Here is a 19679-nt window from a genome sequence, read left to right on the forward strand (position 1 = left end):
ATCGTGGCTCTCGAGCTCTCGCCGGCGGGCGGCGCCCCCGAGTTCACGGTCATGGCGACCAACGACACGGAGCACACGTCGGCGGGGCACTCCACAATGGTGTTTAGGGTGGTGTAATCCGACGGAGAGCTGTTCTTGGTCGCTATGTACTACATGGAGCCTCGAGATAGGAGCGGACCTCTTTGAAACGGGCGAAGGTGGAGGTGATGAGCACGCTCGACAAGAGATCATTTTTCTTGGACGTGTCGTTGGAGTTCGGAGCGTCGGTGCGGGTTTGATTTGTAGTTGTACGAGACCAATTTTGGCAGCAATCTTCGCATTTTTGACATATAGAAATACGCCCGACCCACATGTCAGTGACATACTGGCCCTAGCGAAAAACCGAACTCTCGATCACTCGGCCCAGCCCAACCCAACCCAACCCAACTCATCCCCTACCTCGCCATCGATGGCGCTGCACCACCTCCGCCACGCGCCGCTCGCGCTCCGCCTCGCGAGGCTCCCTCACCTCGCGCCCTCCCCTCCTCCTCCTCCCGCCGCCCGCCGCCGCCTCCTCCTCCTCCTCGCGCCGTCGCAGCATCCAGCTCCGCCCTGGCGCCTCCTCTCCAGGCCCCGCGCGCTCGCCACGGCCGCCGCCGAGGCCGACGACGCCGGCGCCGGGGGCAACGGCGACGGCGACGGCTTCTTCTCGGAGGAGAGCACGTCGTGGGAGTCCCTCGGCGTATCGGACCGCCTCGCCTCCGCGCTGCACGGGGCCGGCCTCGCGAGGCCTTCGCTTGTGCAGGTGCGGTGATGCTACGTGCTCGACGAAATGCCTGAGTTCGCGTGCTTTGCCTTTCTGCTTATTTGGAACCAAATGTTCAGTTTCTAGATATAACCTGGACACTTTGTTCTTCTAGAATTACTGCATGAGCATCAGTCTTCATGTGAAGTGAGTCAACTAAGTGACAATGTGGCATGCTGACCAAACCTGTCAAGTTGGGCGTTTTATCGGGATTGGAAAGTTAAAATCATTTCTCAGCCCATTTATCTTGGGGAAATAATCTTGTCCTTGTAACGCAGAATCCCCATTTTTCATTTGTACTAAATGTTACAGTATTTAACTTGTTACATCATGGACTGAAATTACATGCAACAATTAGTTAGATGAGTAACTGAATATTAGACCTTTCAGAATTCAGATGGTGCTCATGTTGTGTGTGCATTCTAGGATTACAATGCTGGCCAAACCAATTGCTTTGCCAATGACCATATATCTCTGCCTTTTTCCAAAGTAGTTTCAAACTTACAATTACCTACATCGTTCTTTTAAAAATTTCATCTTGCAAGATACTGAGTGTTATCAGAGTTCAGCTCATGATCAGAACCGTGCATAGTATTTACTTACTGTAGCATTTGAATGCTAATTTATCTGCGTGGTGATAATGGAATAATACTCTTTCTAGGACCTATGTACCATTAGGGATCTGTATATGCATTTTTCTAATTGCCCTCAAGAGATTTGTGCTACACCAAATGAGTGCTTACGGATTACTTCAAATGCTGAATGCAGGCAGCCTGTATACCACACGTTCTCACAACAAACGATGTAATTGTTGCTGCTGAGACTGGGAGCGGCAAAACACATGGTTACCTTGTTCCATTGATTGAAAAACTGTGCTCTAAATCAATTTCCGCAGAAGATGGTAATTCTCAGGACATTACCTCAGGGTCACCCAATATTGCGTTGGTCCTCTGTCCCAATGTAATGCTGTGTGAGCAAGTTGTTCGCATGGCTAATTCTTTGGTTGATGAGTCTGGTGAACCACTTAAAAGTGCTGCTGCAGTTTGTGGACCAAAGGTATACTCTACATGTCCATCATTATGCTAATTGATAACATGGTAAACTCATGTCATTGTTTCTGTTCTACTTTCGGATGATTATGAAATTGTCTGCCTCACTTTTTACAACTGGATGCCCATTGAAAATTTTAGCTCTGTGTTTTGATCAATTTGTGAGTCAACATTGGGTGTCATTTAAGGCTTTTCTGTTCCTATTTGCTAATGCTACATAACCCTTACATGGCTCGTTGCCTCATTTGATGCTACAGTTATAAAACTTATTCTGGCTTAATAATCATTGTTTATGTTTTCTTAATTTACGTTGCACATTTCAGGGTTGGCCCATTGTTCGGCCTGATATTCTTGTAGCCACTCCAGCTGCTCTGTTAAATTATCTGTTTGACTATGACCCAGAAAAGAGGAGGAGGGAGAGATTCCTACGTAATGTAAAATTCATAGTAAGTACTTGAGCAGATCTTATAACTTTTTTGTACTGTTTATCTAGGCATTATTGCAATTTATTTTATCAATTGATTTTTTGAAAATGCTTTGCAAAGCTAGGCTAGAGATCTTTTCCTGATTGATCCGCTGAAACAATTAGGCAACTATAGGTTAGTTCTTTTTTCCTCCTGTCACTTGTACTAAACAATGTATCTGAAACAATCTCAAAGTAAAAATTTAAGATGCAAATATGTGGAATTTTTCTTGTTTGACATAATTTCCTAATCTTCATTTTTCATGTATGTCTGGCTTGTATCAAGACATGTTTAGATTGCACAGTTTGATCTCTGGGCTACATAAGGTTCCTAATAGCAGTTGATTTGATAGGTATTTGATGAGGCAGACATGCTACTCTGTGGAAGTTTTGAAAATCAGGTCATTCGTCTCATCCACATGCTGCGATTTGATGAAAAGCTACTGTCTAGGATGGAAGATTCTGGAAAGGAAATATCACTTGGTGATACTAATGAATATTGTGAGGATTCAGACTCTGAGAGTGCTGAACTTAGTGTTGATGATGAGGAAAATGAAGATGGTCTTGTTCAACATAGACCAGTCAATGTGGAGAATGCTCATATTGGAGCACACAAGAAGGATTGGAGAAGGGTCAGAAAAGTTTATAAACGCAGCAAGCAGTATGTCTTTGTTGCTGCCACCCTTCCGCAAAGTGGCAAAAAGACTGCCGGTGGTGTGTTGAAGCGTATGTTTCCTAATGCTGTATGGGTTAGTGGTGCATATCTTCACCGCCACAATCCCAGGTATGCACATTGTTTTACAAAACTACAAGTTTCTGAATCTTCTGTATTGAGATATATAGTTACTGTACTTCCGATTTGTTTGGTTGTTTGTTCAGCATGGTAGATTTCATGGTATTACATTTAGTAGGTGATATATTTTATAGAACCTCAGTTCTTTTAGACAGAGAGATAGGATCCCAAATTGATATATTTCATTTGATATTGCTAGCATAATCCCCACATATCTGATATGCAGTGTGCCATACATGCAGATTGGAGCGAAGATGGATAGAGGTCTCTGCTGATACACAAGTATCAGCTCTTCTGGATGCAGTGAAATATGGTCTCAAGAGTGAAGTTCATGACACAAAACTTGGTCCAAATCGAACTATGGTGTTCACAAACACTGTTGATGCTGCAAATTCAGTTTCTGATATATTGCAGCGTGTTGGTGTCCCATGCATCTTATACCATCGTGATAGCTCCCTTGAGGAAAGGGCCAAGAATTTACAATCTTTTCGGGAAAATGGTGGTGTGCTTGTTTGCACAGATGCTGCTGCTCGTGGCCTTGATGTACCAAATGTTTCTCATGTCATTCAGGTATGATCTGACTTCTATAAAATATCATCCTCTGTCCCATCATTGAAGAGATATATATACATCCCTACTGTTTTAGTGCTAAAGAAATAAATTGATTAAACTGATTAGAAGATAAATTTATGATTGACAATGACAAGGTTTTCCTTATTCTTGGGAGGTACAGGGAGGTATATGTACAATATAGTAATATAGTGTTAGTTAGGAGGTATATATATACCTCCACCCTATAGGTATATACCTCCCAACTAACATACATACTTGTACCACTCAAAAAACGAAAAAAAAAAGGTCAATAACATATACAAAAACAAGTTTCTAGTTCCATTCGAAACTTTAACATTAGTTTTGATACCTTCTTTCATGGAAAGGTATATCTCAAATATAAGGAGGTATATAACTCTCAAGGATGGAAGAAAACCTTGTCTGATGTTGGTCTTGTACTATAATTTTATTCTTGGTGACCTGCAACTTCCTAAATATGCTCCTTTCCCACTTTGTTGTCAAAGTGTGTTCATATCATCCTAGGTATACATGGAGGATCCTTGCTCTGTAGAAAGTCTATATCCTGTCTTTTATTAGATTTACCAACCATCCAATCACAGTTCTTTTTTGGTGTTATCTCATTGGATGTTTCCTTTTGTTACCTCTAGGCGGAGTTTGCTGCCTGTGCTGTTGATTTTTTGCATAGGGTGGGTCGCACAGCCAGAGCTGGTCAATCTGGGATAGTGACTAGCCTATACACAGAGGCAAACCGTGATCTTGTGAGAGCGGTCCGTCAAGCGGAGGAGTTGGCCCAGCCAGTAGTAAGCTTCATATAGTCATCATCCTTTCACTGATAACATCTTCCTAGAAACAATTAAACATGCTTACAGAAAGCTATCTATATGTTTGTTCAGGAGAAAGCATTCAGCAGAAAAAGGAGCTTCCGCAACAAGTTGAAGAAGCAAGCATTACATAAATCTACAGCATTATTATCTTAATGTTGTGATATTCTCTTTTTCTATGAAGGACAAGTTAATATATAGTTTATTGAGTTCGACCCATTAGTCTTAGTTTTCTCCCTTCTATTTCTCGTGGAAAATAGTTTGTATTTTTAGGAGATATATCTGGGTAAACACAAATTGAACAAGCAAAGATATTATGAAAATTTTGACCCTATATATTTGTTCTATAGTGTTAGGTTGCTAGTCCACTTTAACCTTTTGTTTTCGATTTTAATTTATCATCTTGGTTCTACTGACATATCCTTAACTTATCTTGTACTAGTACTAGCGAGCCACTCTTTACGAATCAACTGTACTAGGCTGCAGCTAGGCAGCACTGAAGGCAAGTGCCAAGTGCCTGCGTGCTGCGTCGTTCTCTCCTGTGCGACCTTACCGACACGGTGTTCCACTACTGCTAACACATCAGGAACCCAATGGGTGGAGCACGCTGCACGCCACACGTGAGCCGTCAACGAAGCCGGCTTGTTTCAGCATCCGGTCCTCTGCAAGGAGGTCGCCCGAGAAGGAGAAATGCCCTCCCAGCAGCAGCAGTGCTTTCCTGGTGTTGGCAACGACATTTTCTTCAGACAGGGAGCATCTCAGAGAATGTGTGATGATCTTGGCAGCCTCTTCTCTGTATACGCTCTCTCTGTGTGGCTCCACCTTCCAGATTATTTACAGACTACAGGTTCAGTATATTGCCTTGTCATAGTTGAATTGTGTAACAGTCTTGGTTATTTATTCAGAGACATTTTTCCTCTAAGGGTAGCAATTTAGTAATATCATAGATCATGCAGAGAAAAGAAGCAAGAAATTTAGGTGGTTAGTAGTACTTTCAAATGCAATATCCATATCAAGCTCATGAAAATGACAATAAATATTAGGTGCAACACAAGATGCTGGACTAAAGCAGCATACCAATGCACGATCAAAATGCAGGAGTAGAACAGCACCCAGAGCTTATTCTTCGACTGGCGAGCGTCGAACATGCTCGAGTAGCAGATTCATTGTTTCCATTGTCAACTCCGTGCGCATTCCACGTAGGAACAATTCAACCAGGCAAAGCAGTTCAACAAGCAGACGAACTGCAGAACTCCGTGCTGAAATCACCTCACTGTGGAGAAGCTGCACAACACTTGAGCTACAAAGCCTTATGGCCACGTAGTTTCTGCAGCTTCCTTCTGCCCTGATGCAGAGCAAAAGGATCTCGGCTGCTCATGCCTTCTCATCTTTTCCTTCTCCATGAAATCTATGCAGAAGAAAGTCTATGCCACCGATTGCCATAAGATGCCTTGCCTTCTCAAGTTTTTCAGACATCTCGCATTCGGCAGAAAGGACATTCTCTACGAATGTTGCAGTTAAATTCTCTTCAGGACATGTACTTTCAGAGATCAGAGTTTTGCAGTGTTCGGACTTCCAGTTATCGGTCAATCGTTTCAACACACGGTTTATGTCTGGAATTGACAGGCTTTCAAGTTCTTGACCTGTTATTGGGCACATCCTGATGCCTTTATCAAACCACTGCACTATAGCATGCCGCTCGAACGTCTGACCTGTTTCGATTGTGACCGGACGGTTGAAGATCTGCCTCGTCAGTGGGCAGAGGAAGTCGCTCGGAATGGTGGCAAAAATGGATACTTGATTGCCATTTGTGTCACTCTGGAGAGGCCAACCGAGAAACTTACACAAAATTATGCAAACATCAGTATGATATGCATAAAAAAGATTTGAAAATGCAGAGAGAGGTTCGCACCAGAACTCGAGTATAGGATGATCAATAGCCACGATGTCAGAAATTGGCACATAACTCGTTGACTCGTCTGGTTGTCTGCTCCGTTCATCCAGTCTAAGATTTTGATGTGTAAATTATCAGAATTTTGATCTATTTCCCGCGCATGATCAATTGTGCATGCAAGAAAAAATAATTATGTTAACGAGGTTCAGCCGAAGCCTACATCCCCGGAGCTTTGATTATGGACGCTCCTCCCCAACCAATATATCACCTAGCCGCTACGAGTCTATGGCCACGCCGCCATTATCTCCATACGTGTCTACGCTATATTGTAGTCGCTATGGTTACATTCTGGTGACCCCTCTCTCTATTTAAAAGAGAGAGACTCCTCTCAGAGCCACGACGAGGTCGTCAGCTGGATGGACAGAGCCTCACAGCGGTCGGACTCGATCGGAGGCAGGTTCTACGCCTACCTGATCGACGGCTTCATCAGTCGTCACGCTGGATTTCTCGCCGAATCCAACGCTCACGTACGCTAGCGCCGCGCTCGACGACTTCCCCTGGCCTCCGTGCACAGGGTGGCGTCGAGACGGGGGACGTGGTTGTGAGGGTGAATCTGGACGCGCTCGGCCTCGGCGGCAGCGGCACGCAGAACAGTACTAAGCTAGTACTACGCGCGCGGCCACCTCCATCAAGGTCACACGCACATGGCTTTGCACTGCGCGGCCTACGTGCGTGTGGAGAAGGGCGGCCGCAGCGCGCGCGTCGCCTCACCGCACCACACCGCACCTAGCGTTCGTGTAAGCCAAGCGCGTTCTTCGTGCGTCGTGCTGCCCAGCGCGAGTCCGCAAACCAAACCTGGTCACGCGCGCACGCTTCCTTTCCGTCTTCTTGCCGTGGTGCCAGACGAGTTATGTCCGGACTCCCAGAACTCAAAACTCATACTGGTTTAGGTCTCAATTTTTTCTTTAAACTTTAAACTTTTTCATTACATCAAAACTTTTCTACACACATAAACCTACAACTTTTCCGTCACATTCCAATTTGAATCAAATTTCTAATTTTAGCGTGAACTAAACACGCTGCATATGTTCTGGCACCATGCATATGCATACCCCGTGGGTCCCATGGGCCCCGTGGATGCCGGACTCTGGCCAAATTTCTATACCTAATTAAAAAATATGTAAAGATTCCGGGCGTTTTTTTCGTCCGTTCCACACGTGTAGCTAAATCTGTTTTAATCTGATTAATAGACGGATCGGACAGTTTTCAATCTACTCCAAAACCGAGGTTTATATACTATATGTAAGTTCCATGTAATCTCGTAGCACATATAGTAATCTGCCTACATAGTTAACATCGAAAGTTTTCATCCCGGCGACTAGGGTTCGATTCCCACCTTCCTCTCCCACATTTTTTCACCTATTATTGCTAGCACTATGCCTATGGGCTAATGGGCCCCTCCTAGAATAAGTCTACTTTCCCTTCCTCGTGTCAAATCTCCCGCATTTTTTCACCTATTATTGTTGGCACTATGTCTATGGGCCCATCCTAGAATAAGTCTACTTTCCTTCCCTCGTGTCAAATCATATTACCATGCACATCCCATTGCTGAAAAATCAAAAGTATTGCACCTCTTTCTTCAACAGATTGATTCTGAAATCTTATAATGAACCATTTTTTAATTTGAAATTATTGATTCTGAAATCTTATAATGAACCATTTTTTAATTCGAAAAGTAAAGATAATTATATTATATACACAAAAATATATATAAATATATGCTTACCGATATATAGGATGTAATACATATTCAAGTATACAAAATTAATGCCCTTTTTTTCCATGAAAGAAACAAAAGGTTGCTGCACATGCAAAGGGCCCACGATCACTTTTTATGGTGTTAATATGTACCTAACAATAAAAAAGTATGTAAGGATTCGTCCGTCCTTACCTAAATTTTTTCATCCGCAACATCCTGAGTCCAACACTGGCCGTGCCAAAGAGGCAAGCCGAGTGGATGGAGCTAGCGAACAAGGCTGAGGGTTGAAAAGAAATGAATGGGACTTTCAGCCTAAAACCAAGGAGTATTCAACTAAAAAAACCAAGCAAGCTGGATAATGTATATCAATTTTAAAATATTTTTACCCGTTGCAACGCACGGGCATTTTTTTCTAGTAAGGGAAAAAATTCTGATCTGGGGCGGGTTGAGACTGGCTGCAAACCTTCTCGTCTGCAACACTGTTCCAGATATCTGACGCGTGCACAAGTGCATGATCCAATGGTGCGCTCTCCTCGGCTCTCCACACCGTGTGTGATATGTGGTGGCCCATCCTCCACTCGGCTCGCGTGCCTTCGTCAGCTCGACTCAACCTTGACTTGGCGGCTATAGAAGCGGGTGCGATGTGCGCCTCACCAATCGGCGATAAGTGGCGGATCCACAAATTTAGTTTGTTAGTGTCATAACGTATATATCGGTGTTATAGCATGCTAATTATATTTAGAATATAGTGTTATAATATATGGATAGTCAGTTTAAGTATAGCTTTCGTCAAAAGTCGTCGGTGTCACATGACACCTGTGATACTACTGTAGATCCGCCCCTTGGCGATGGTGTGTCCGCGATAGTCAGATCGTCGTTGGAGGAGCAGGACTGTTTGTCTTCCTGCGTCTGATCGCAGCCAAATCACCGGCAACTGCAGTTGCCCTGGCAGGAGAATCCTCCACGGTAGGGGTGGGTCCTGATTCATCGGTCCTGATTTTTTTGGATGAAATTTGGTCCTGACTTTTCAAAAACCGAAATAACCGAAAAACTGAAGACCGAGACCGAAATTTACGGGTAGACCGAACGCCCACCCGGGTAGGCATCGAACCCAGACCTGCACATGTGGCCGACGCAGTTCCACCCGGGTAGGCATCGAACCCAGACCTGCACATGTGGCCGACGCAGTCGCCCAGGGATCATGGAGCCGACGAGGAGCAGTAACTGGGAATCGTGGAGATGACGAAGTCGCCTGGGATCGTGGATTACTGAATAGATGATTCTACAATTCAAAACAGCGTGTTCTGGAAATGATCCAACAGGACTAACAAAGCTACTTAACTGTAGGGCACTGAATTTTAATACAGCTTTGTATTATAACCAGTAGCCTCCAGTGCCGAAACATTTTGGGGAGTATTTATCAATTCATCAGACAACATCAAATTGATGCATAATGCTGGACTATACGATTTCAAAAATTTAAGATTTCGGATTACACAATATTCCATATTTTATTTATCTATGGAATCAGATAAATAATCACATTTTTTAACACATGAAGTTTTCAAACACCTAACACGCCAAATGTATTTTATATAGGAAAATACATTGTACAAATTACAAAGGGATCTCGATTTCCTTACAATTTGAACAAATCACAGCTTATAGCATCTGCACTACAATCCTTGCAAACTCTTAACGTTTTACAGAGATTAAATATTTCAGATTACAAACTTTGAATCATGGCGGAAGACAGAAGCTAGCCCACTCTCGCAAATCATATAGGCTTTTCAACCATGAGTTTTGCTCAAGATTATAAGCACTCAGTAGTTCATGCCATTTTCTTTCAAAGTGTGCCACAGAAACCTCTCTTCATAGACACATTTCTTGAAATCTGGAAGAAATTGATGATGTTTAGAAACTGCATGGCTAAGATGTTTACCAGCATTTTCATAAATGTGCCACAAGCAAGGACGATGCTTTACGCTTGAAAATTCAGTGCTTTGCTCTTAACTATTTGCCACTTTTGCCCATGTGGTGTGCCAATGTGGCAAACCAATGTAAATATCAATGAGGGACCCACTTATCAGTATCACAAACTCTCCCCTTCCTCTCTCCCTTCAGCCCAGCAAGCCCCGCCGTCCTCCCCTTCATTGATCCTCGGCAGTTGATGGCGGCCCTCCTCTCAGCGATGGCGGGACCATGTGGCGGTGGCGGATGGGCTCCTCGAGATCCCCTATCACCGAAGAGAGGGCCGTCGGAGCTCGCGGGATGCCAGGCATGGAGGGAGGACTGCCTGCTGTCACCAAGCACCCGCACCGCCGCCAAGAGGCGGGGGCGCCCGCCCCCGAGGAGAGGGCCGCCGGAGCTTGAGGGACGCAGGGCATGGAGGGAGCTCGCCGGCACCAGGCTTGGAGGGAGGGAGGGAGCTCGCTGTTAACGACCAAATTAATCTAAGGATCAGAGATGGAGAAGAAATTGAGAAGAAATCAAGATGGAAATCGTCCCGGAAACAGAGTGAGGATCGGCTGAAGTCCGAATCGGCGGCGGCTAAGATCGGCGGAGTTCGAGTCGGACGGGGTTAGCCGATTGAGCCGACTCTGGCAATATGACACAGCATACGTTGTCGGTTTAGGTTGATGTGCTTCATGATGACTTCCATGCATGGATAGAGTCCTGAGAAGGCAATTGTATCTATTAATTAGGATATTTTATGTAATTTCCTTAGAGATATGTTTGGGCAAAAGTCTGCCACAAAAACCTATGGTATCTTAGAGTTTGTTAAAGATAAGAGTCGTGTCCGATATGGACATATCTTTTAATTCTCGGGTATAAATAGACCCGAGCCCCATGTAATCAAACAACACACGTTCAATACAATCTCGGCGCATCGCCACCCTTTTTGCTTTCGTTTTGTTTCGACGAGTTCTTGCTTTCGGGTTGAGCTGCATCGGTTTCGATCTTCAACAAGAGGTAAAACTTGTTATGCTGGCTTGCGTTCTCGGGATTAGTGCTTCTATCTTTATGATACTTTAATCTTGCTTATGTAATTCATCGAGTTATCATATATCTTACATAATCTCTGGCAATATCGCTATCTAACCTACAATCGGCTAACATCTGTCAGTAGAAGGCAGCCGATTAGGTTAAATAGCGACATTGGCTTAGATTATATAGGATATCCACCACTCTATGAAACTTCCAACGGCTTGATTGTCTAGATATTGTCCTTCTTTTCATACTTATAGCTGCATCAGTTGAGTTTGATCTTATGAGTCATGATTAGAATCTCAATCTCTAGCCTGCCTTTTGGTTGCCGATTAGGGTAGTATCGGGGTTTCAACCGATCTTACCTGGTTTAACTATCTTTACCGACATGTTAAATCTGTCTTTTATATTAAGATCTTGTTGCATTTGAATATATTAAGCTTTTGTTTGGTATATTTTACTTGTTTTAACATCTTAATATAGAGTGGTATCGGAGTATTAGCCGATACATGCTAGATCTATCTGATCGGCTATGCTATGAATATATTTAGCCCTGTTATTAATATATATTTCGATCTAAGTGATTTATACTGTCTCGGCATGGCGACCGATCTATCCCAATCACTTGATTTAAGTATATATCGATAAAGGGATTATATATTGTTAATATCTACAGCCGATCAAGTAGATTTAGTTCCTTCATACTTATTAATGATTGCCGATCGATGCATATATGACATCGGCTCAAAGATAAATGATATGTCATCGGCATCTAGCCGATCGGCTATCGTTTATGGATTTAACCACGGCTTCTTTGTCTTTGTTTCTTGTTGATTGCAGGATCAAATCAACTGGCACGCTAGCATATCCAAAGGCGAGTTTTGGACCTGCACTAGAGTTAAGAAGATCTCCTAGGCCTCGTGTTTTCACATCAACACTTGCAGAGGGAGATGTGTGCGCGGGAGCTTGCTAGCGCCAGGCTCGGAGGAAGGCAGGGAGGGATGCTAGACTGGGAGCAGGCTCCTCCCCGTTGGCGAGCTGGAGGATAAGGAAGATGAAGTGAAGGGGAGAGGCTGATTTGTGGGTCCCACTCTGCTTTTTAGGATTGCAAGCCACGTAAGCAAAGTGGCAATTAGTTAAAAAGCCATTACCTTAGAAGGGCAAAAAATAAAGAGAGGCAAATCTAAGAGGGGCAATTGGATAAGTGGCGAATGAAAATAGTGGCAAATAGTTAAATTCCCTGCAAAAAGCATTTCAAACTTATTCGTTTGTAATGTAGTGTCAAATAAAACATCACCACCAAAGCAAGTATAATCCATGATGGACTAACCGTCTGCCCAGAAAAAATTAGCTATCTGACCATCCTCTTCATCTAATTGTATGGCATAAAGAAAAGGGAAGGGTCTTCTAACTTCTTGTGCATCATTCACTTCCAAATATTTCTTGCGCTCACGACCCAAAAGATTATTGCAATCCATTTGCAAAAAAGGTACATTCTGAGTACCTCCATACCACTGCTTGAAAAAATTGTACATTTCAGCTTATTCTCGCATCTGACTAATAAAAATTTTATCGGCATATACCAAACGACGTTGTGACCTCAACATGTGTCAATCTTGAGTGACTCTTTCGGATACTAAACCCGATCCTACCAGCATAGTAGTTATAAAATTCATATGCCTGATCCTCTGATTCAAAAGTCATTCCAACTTTAGGAATATGTGGGGATTCTCTGTTTTGATTACCCTGTGAAAAAAATTGTTGAAGAGACATTGGCCCTATGATTGGATATGCAGTCTTTGTAGAAGTGACTTTGAAGACACGAGCCATTTGGAACCAAGTTTGTCAGTGGCAGGGCCATGATATGGTTTCTCAGCATCCTTCAGCGCCCACCTTGATGGATTGGTGGGAGATGCTTTGCAACATTTCTCCAATAGCCAAGAGGAAGATAATTTTGGGAGACCTCCTGGTAACCTGGTGGAATGTATGGCTAGAGCATAACCGTAGGATTTTCCTTCAAATCTCCAAAACTGAGAATCAAGTGGCTTGCCCAGCTTGATCTAGCTAACCAATCCCATTAAGGGGTTGTGAGTTTGTTTTTCAGTTGCCTCTCCCACATTCTGAGAAATTGTAATCCTATCAAGTACTGTCCATCTGTTTTTAGTCGTCTCACCCCCAGTGGCGCAGTCTGTAATATGTAACAACTATGTGGGTTCTCTTTCTTTCTTCTAATATATTCGGCAAGTCTTTTGCCGCTTTTTGTTTCAAAAAAAAAAGTTTTGAATACCCACATGAGATTTGAACAAATTTTCTCAGAACATTGGTCTTACACTAACAATTAAATTTGGATCTAACACTAAAGAAATTCTCTTGTGAATATGTTGCACAACCAATACATTAATAACACCATGAGCATTACCTTCTTTGGAGATGCTAGTATAGTTGAAGGATCACACGATGGTGGGGTAGTTGAAATAGCCAACATGGCCATCACCGAAACCTGTGGTACTGCTTGTACTTCTGGAGTAGGCCACACATGAGTGCTTGTTGTTGATGCCATGATGGAAACCGGCGGTAGAACTGCGGATGAAATTTCCAGTTCATTGGACGACGACAGGTGCACCATCGTCGAGGACGTCTATGCCACGGTTGTGGTCAGGTTCTGCTGGCAGTTGCATTCATCGAGAAGGCACAGGGGACATGTTTGCTCACCACACTAGAGATTTAGAAATCACTTAGTGTGACGAGGAATCACCGAAAACTAGACATAGGTGGGAAGTTGGAAGAGAAAATAGACCTATGGGGAGTGCTTTGCACCACATTAAGTTGTAGGGGGAGATTGAAAAGACCATTGACTTGTAAGGGTTATTTGGATTTTCCCCAAAACATTTAGCAGGTAGAAGCATAACAATTCCCATAATTTAATTATGGCCTATAAATTAATTAGAACCTACATACCTAAATGCCAATTCAATTCTTAATTCGTACAAAGACCAGCCTGTTATAAAAGTATGAAATAAATTATATACTCCCTTCGTTTTATATTATAAGTCATCTTGATTTTTATAGAAAAATATAGAAATATTTTTTAAAAAACAAACATATTATTAAAATATATTAAATATTATTTTTTAATTAAACTAATTTGCTGTGATAGATGTTGCTAAATTTTATCTAAAAACTTAATCAAACTTAAAGAAGTTTGATTAGAAAAAAATCAGAACGACTAATAATATTAAAAGGAGGTAGTATTATTTATATATTACTAGCTAAAGGGCCCGTGCGTTGCAACAGGTAAAAGTAAAGTTACAATTTAGGGTGAAGTTTATGTTTTCTTAATGGTTTGGATCACAAAAATTGAACCATAATAATATACTAATTAATATTTATCATAATTTCAGTTTCTCTCCTAGTAACACTGCAAAATATTTTTCACCGGGCCTTTGCTAGTATATTCATCATCATAACTTAAAAAAGAGGAATATATTTTTGTGCAACTTTGATTGGGTCCATGGCTCCGTGGTGCAATGGAATGAGAAAAACAGTTACATGCGCGATGCGATGAAATGCATGTCAAGAGTTTTATTTTGGGCAAAGGACCTCGTCGTCATTGCAACGATGGAGGCGTTGTTCCGCGGGCGGGCGAGCGAGCGCGTATGTGTAATCTTGTCCTGATATGTGATCGAACACGGGAATGAATCCTGATATGTGATCGAACACGGGAATGAATCCTGATACGATTAGGTGTCAATGAGGACCGATGAAGGCTGGCAACCACGCACGACAGAACACACGAGTTTCGGAGTTCGCAACGGATCCACGCACGCTGAAAAGGCCAATCACAAGAACGGACAAGTAGTCCGATGTCGTTTTGACGTTGCCCATCGCGCGCGACGTGTTCGCGAATCAGAGGACACGCACGCGCCATCGTGTGACCCGTTCACACGGCTTCCCAGCTCCAAAGTTGGACTATTTACGAAAATAAGGATGAGTACATAATCATCTCCAATTTTTATAATAGATAAAGATAAATATAAGTCTAACAAATAAATTAGAATGAATGTCTAAGTAATACTGGTGTAGCATAAGTTTTTGATAATTCGTATTTGAAAAACATGGCAAGAATAATTTACCGTCATTAATCCGCTAAATATAACTCAAACGTTTGGACCTGGCAAAGTTGTACTGTAGCATTAAATAAAAGATTGTATTCTCTTCCAACGTGCCAATATATATTTCACTCCAAAATATACCATTACAAAAATAGAATATCATACAAAAGAAAATAAAACATATATAGCGCGAATGATTCAAGATAATGGAGTCATCATAATGTCAGGTGTCAGGTAATCGGCTAGATCTACCCCTGGATTATGTACGCTAGTAGTTCCTCTTTCTATGTCATAAATATATAATCCCTTATCTTTAGGTCTCACATAATAAATACAATTTCTCTTTAATACAACATCTTCTGCATTGAGTGATGCTGATACTCCAGAATCAGTACTGTGAACAAAAAATACCATGTTACCTATTGTGCTAACTTTCACCCAAATTCTTCTAGATAAATCGAGCTTGTGAACTTCAATCTGCGAAACCTTTTGAGCACATAACACTGGATGTTTGTATGACAACATAAACAAGTCTCCACAAGATTCTAAGAAGTAACTAGTATAAATGGACCAATGACTTGGATTTGGTGCATCCTCAACCGGCATAGTTCTAAATGCTGGCTTTGGCAAGAACTCAAGTGTCACAATTGCCTTATCATTACATAAATATGTGTAGAATCTCCCCTTAATTGTTGTGAGTAGCTTCATCGTTTTAATGACGTCCTTATGGCTTTCACGAGTGCTAATAATACTTGATTGATACTCATGCTTGAACCATGTATGTTCTTGAGGATGGCAGTACCAAAATATCGTCTTTCTGCAATTCACTACTAGCACAACAAGTTTGAATCAGTGGGTCTATGCGATAACAAGCACCGAACTGTATTGTTTGTAAAGAAACCGTCTTCATCAAATGGAAGGTTGATCCTCTGATCTATGAAGGGACTCCACAAGAAAACTTTATGTGATTCAGGATGCACCATAAGCAACCAACCCTGTGGTGTAGTCCAGTAGAAGTGTGTATTGAATTCCTCAACTCTTTTGGACATCAATTGTCTTTTGGCTATACTGTAGAAGAACACAGTGACATCTTCCTCCTGATCATCATTATCCGTAACTTCATCTGTCCCTACATCCTCATCACTTCCCTCATTATCTTCTTCACACCTATCATCTACCTCCCCAAGTTTACCATCTTCCTCATCTTCAGTGTCTTCATTGATATCCTCATCAAGTGAATCGTCACTCGCGTGATCTAACTCCTCACCCTCATCATCGATAGAATAATAATCATCATCAGTGTTATACTCACTATCATCGACGTTGTAATCAACAAATAGTAGAACAGGCGCAAAATTAGGATCCAAAAGAGCTAAATATTCTTGGCCTTCCTTACTAATCTCCATACTGTGAGCTAGCATTTCTTCCTCAGTTCCTCTGCTATAATGGTGTAGAAAATTGAAAGGTTATAACGACTGCGCATATTGACAAGAAAATTAAATTGTACTTTAAAAGGTAAATAAGTGCTCAGATGGGATCTGTTTCTTTTTCCCTAGCTTGTCATCAAAGACGCTCTCCATTTTCCTCACAATAATTTTTAATTTACCTAAAAATGATAAGACGTTCGCCAGATTGTTAGAGCAAAATAACGTACAGCTGACTAAAACAGAAAAGGCAAAAGGCAAAAGGAAAAAAAAAAAAGACCTACGTGGAGTACATCGTCAGTGGCCAAGAGAATATTAACAATAATCACCTACCACTGACCACGTTTCTTTTTTTGTTTTTGAAAGGTACTCCTCCGTTTCATATTATAATTAACTTTAACTTTTGTATGTTATCTAGGCCTCTAAACTCTCAAAATACATATATATGTCTCAAAACTTGTCATAGTGTGCCATCTAGATCCCAAATCGCCACAACCCCTTCAGGATTCTACGTGACGTTGATGTGACATGCCACACGGACATAACGTGGCATTATTTTGACTGACAAATAAGACCCATTTAAAATTTTTTTCTTTTTCTTTTTTTTTCTTCTCTTTTTTCCCCTTTATTCTCCTTTCTTTGTGACCCGAGCAGAAGAAATAAAAAAAAGAAGAGTGAGAAGAAAATGGAAAAGAAAAAGAAAAAAAAGAAGAAAAAAAAAGAAAAGGACACATCACGTCAATGTGGCATGCCACATCAGCGCCACTAGGATTCTAGAGAGGATGTGTTGATTTGGGACCTAGAAGATACACTTTGACAAATTCTGGGACCTGGATATATGCATTTTGAGAGTTTAGGGACCTATATGACACAACCCTACAAGATTAAGGACCGCCAATGCACTTTACTCTCGTCATAACTAAATCTTTATAACAAGATATCACATCATTACATTCCAATGAAAGAAAAACGTATGTTTCAATCCGTTAAGTTTAATGTTTCAGACGCGGTAGCAATACCTTTTAACGTGAGTTTTCATTATGTTTTATAGAAAAGTTAAATGTTTCAATAACTGAATTTTTTGTTTCACCACGTATAACTCAATGCTTCATGCTAAAAAAAAGTATAAGACGCATATCCCTCTACTCTCTCTCGTACCATTTTATTGGCTTTCTCCCCACACCATACATGCATATAACTATTTAGTGATCTTCAAAAAATTTTTCTTCCAAACAACTTATCCGATGAGCGATTCGATCACACCGTTAAATTCGTTATAATTAAATCTTTACAACAATATATCACATGATTATATTCTGATGAAAGAAAAACATATGTTTTAAACAATAAATACTTAATGTTTTATATGTGATAGAAATATGTTTCACCATGTGATTTTATTGTGTTTCACAAAATTTTTATGTGTTTCAGAGGCTGATTTTTCTGTTTCACCATGTATAACTTAATGTTATACCAACGGTCAACTAAAACATTTGATCGTCCGATTTCTTTTACACCATCGGACGCCCGATTTGTAGCTCTCTCCAATTAAGTCTTTAGAAAAATATAGCAATATTTTTAACACAAAACAAATGTATTATCAAAATATATTGAATGCTGTATTTAATGAAACTAATTTTATATGGTAGATATTACTAATTTTTTTTATAAACTTAGTTAAATCTAACTAAGTTTGATTAGGAATAAAATGCATTAAAATTATGAAACGGAGGTAGTATATAAGGATAGAGATATTTATATGTTTCCAGAAACCATAGAAAAGGCTCACAAAGTCACGAGTTAACTACATGGTTACCAATTGGTGCATACCTTCGCGTGTTAAACTGCAGGGCTAGCGCTTGTGCTTGACCGATCGATCGGGTGTATTGCTGGCCTGTGCTGCTGTGCTGCCTGTCTATTTTATAAGAAGGCTCGTGTTTTGCGCTGTGAATTAGATTCCAACTCGACTGAATAATCGAATCAGATTCGAACTGGCCGTAACCGCGTGGGGTTCGCGTACGCGCGCTGCCACAAAACACCATAACACCAATCCGACCGCGCTCCTTTAAAAGGAGAAAAAAAAATTCCGACCTGATGCTCAGCTCTCTACCGATATTGTACTACATCTCTTCTCTAGTATCTCTACTACTCCCTCCGTATTAGAAACATAACAATCGACGCCATCAGATCAGATAACCAACAATTTTTTTTGAACCAAAAGTTTGCATAGACATCCTGTCACACCCCGATCCAGCACTACCATACAACGGCACCTGACGGGACCGTGTCGTAAAAAAAACAGTGCAAACCGCTTCCTACGAAACCGCGATATCGGTAGCACTCCTAGTACATAGTGCTGGTACCCACGGTGACGATAATGAACCATTGCAATCCTTAAATTAAATAAATGACTTATCTACCTTAACTTAAGTTGCAACCCTAGAAAAAAAACCGGACCGGCCCAACGGTTGAACCAGAAAAAACCGGGACCAGCCCCTCAGCCGGTTCAGTTTGCTGTAAGGACCGGATATGCCATCGAACTGGTTACAACCGGATGAACTGCGCGTTTTTTTGGTGAAAACCGGCGAACTGGACGCATCTGAACCAGCGGTTCTGGCGAGCACGTGGACCAGGCTACAAAGGCCCACTAGGCTTTAGTGTAATTGAGGTTTGTCACCACCTCTACATCCACCTCAAATCTACTGTGGAAGACGGAGCAATCACCAGAAATTAATTACCTAGAGCTAGCTAAACACTAAAGCAATCAATATATTTTACTGGGTTACAGTGAACAAGATTACGCACGCTAATTAGGAACTAACCAAGAGTTAATTCTCACCGAGAAAATCTTAATTACTCAGAATGATAATTATATTAAAGATGAGTAATTAACAAAGTAAAATAAATAAGAAGATGATTACCGACAACTCCGGAATTCCTCCGACTTCTTCTACTATACTCTCTCCCTAATTCTAGTATTCAAACAAGTACAACAAAACCTCTTATAATTCAGCTCAAG

At 41.4% G+C, this 19679-nt stretch overlaps 1 protein-coding gene and 2 pseudogenes across 1 annotated transcript; 1 reads left to right on the top strand and 2 right to left on the bottom strand.

Moving 5' to 3' along the window:
• The first annotated feature begins 411 nt into the window (after positions 1-411).
• LOC127783942 (DEAD-box ATP-dependent RNA helicase 22) lies at positions 412-5349 on the top strand. Its single transcript, XM_052311098.1, has 7 exons — positions 412-784; positions 1553-1840; positions 2157-2279; positions 2650-3080; positions 3332-3659; positions 4310-4462; positions 4556-5349. The coding sequence occupies exons 1-7, from the start codon at positions 449-451 to the stop codon at positions 4637-4639; spliced, it is 1743 nt and encodes a 580-aa protein (XP_052167058.1). The 5' UTR covers positions 412-448; the 3' UTR covers positions 4640-5349.
• LOC127783737 (putative E3 ubiquitin-protein ligase LIN-2) lies at positions 5066-13750 on the bottom strand (annotated as a pseudogene).
• A 1684-nt stretch (positions 13751-15434) lies between these two features.
• On the bottom strand, positions 15435-16657 carry LOC127783738 (uncharacterized; annotated as a pseudogene).
• Between the last annotated feature and the right edge of the window lie 3022 nt (positions 16658-19679).

Source organism: Oryza glaberrima, chromosome 9, assembly GCF_000147395.1.
Source record: "Oryza glaberrima chromosome 9, OglaRS2, whole genome shotgun sequence".
In the NCBI taxonomy this organism is placed as follows: Eukaryota; Viridiplantae; Streptophyta; class Magnoliopsida; order Poales; family Poaceae; genus Oryza; species Oryza glaberrima.

What these genes read in the sequence shown, in the direction of transcription:
- LOC127783942 (XM_052311098.1), top strand. Translation starts at nt 449, where the DNA reads ATGGCGCTGCACCACCTCCGCCACGCGCCGCTCGCGCTCCGCCTCGCG. An exon ending in TACGTAATGTAAAATTCATA is followed by an intron (nt 2,280 to 2,649) that starts GTAAGTACTTGA and finishes TTGATTTGATAG; the next exon opens with GTATTTGATGAGGCAGACAT. An exon ending in ATGTTTCTCATGTCATTCAG is followed by an intron (nt 3,660 to 4,309) that starts GTATGATCTGAC and finishes TGTTACCTCTAG; the next exon opens with GCGGAGTTTGCTGCCTGTGC.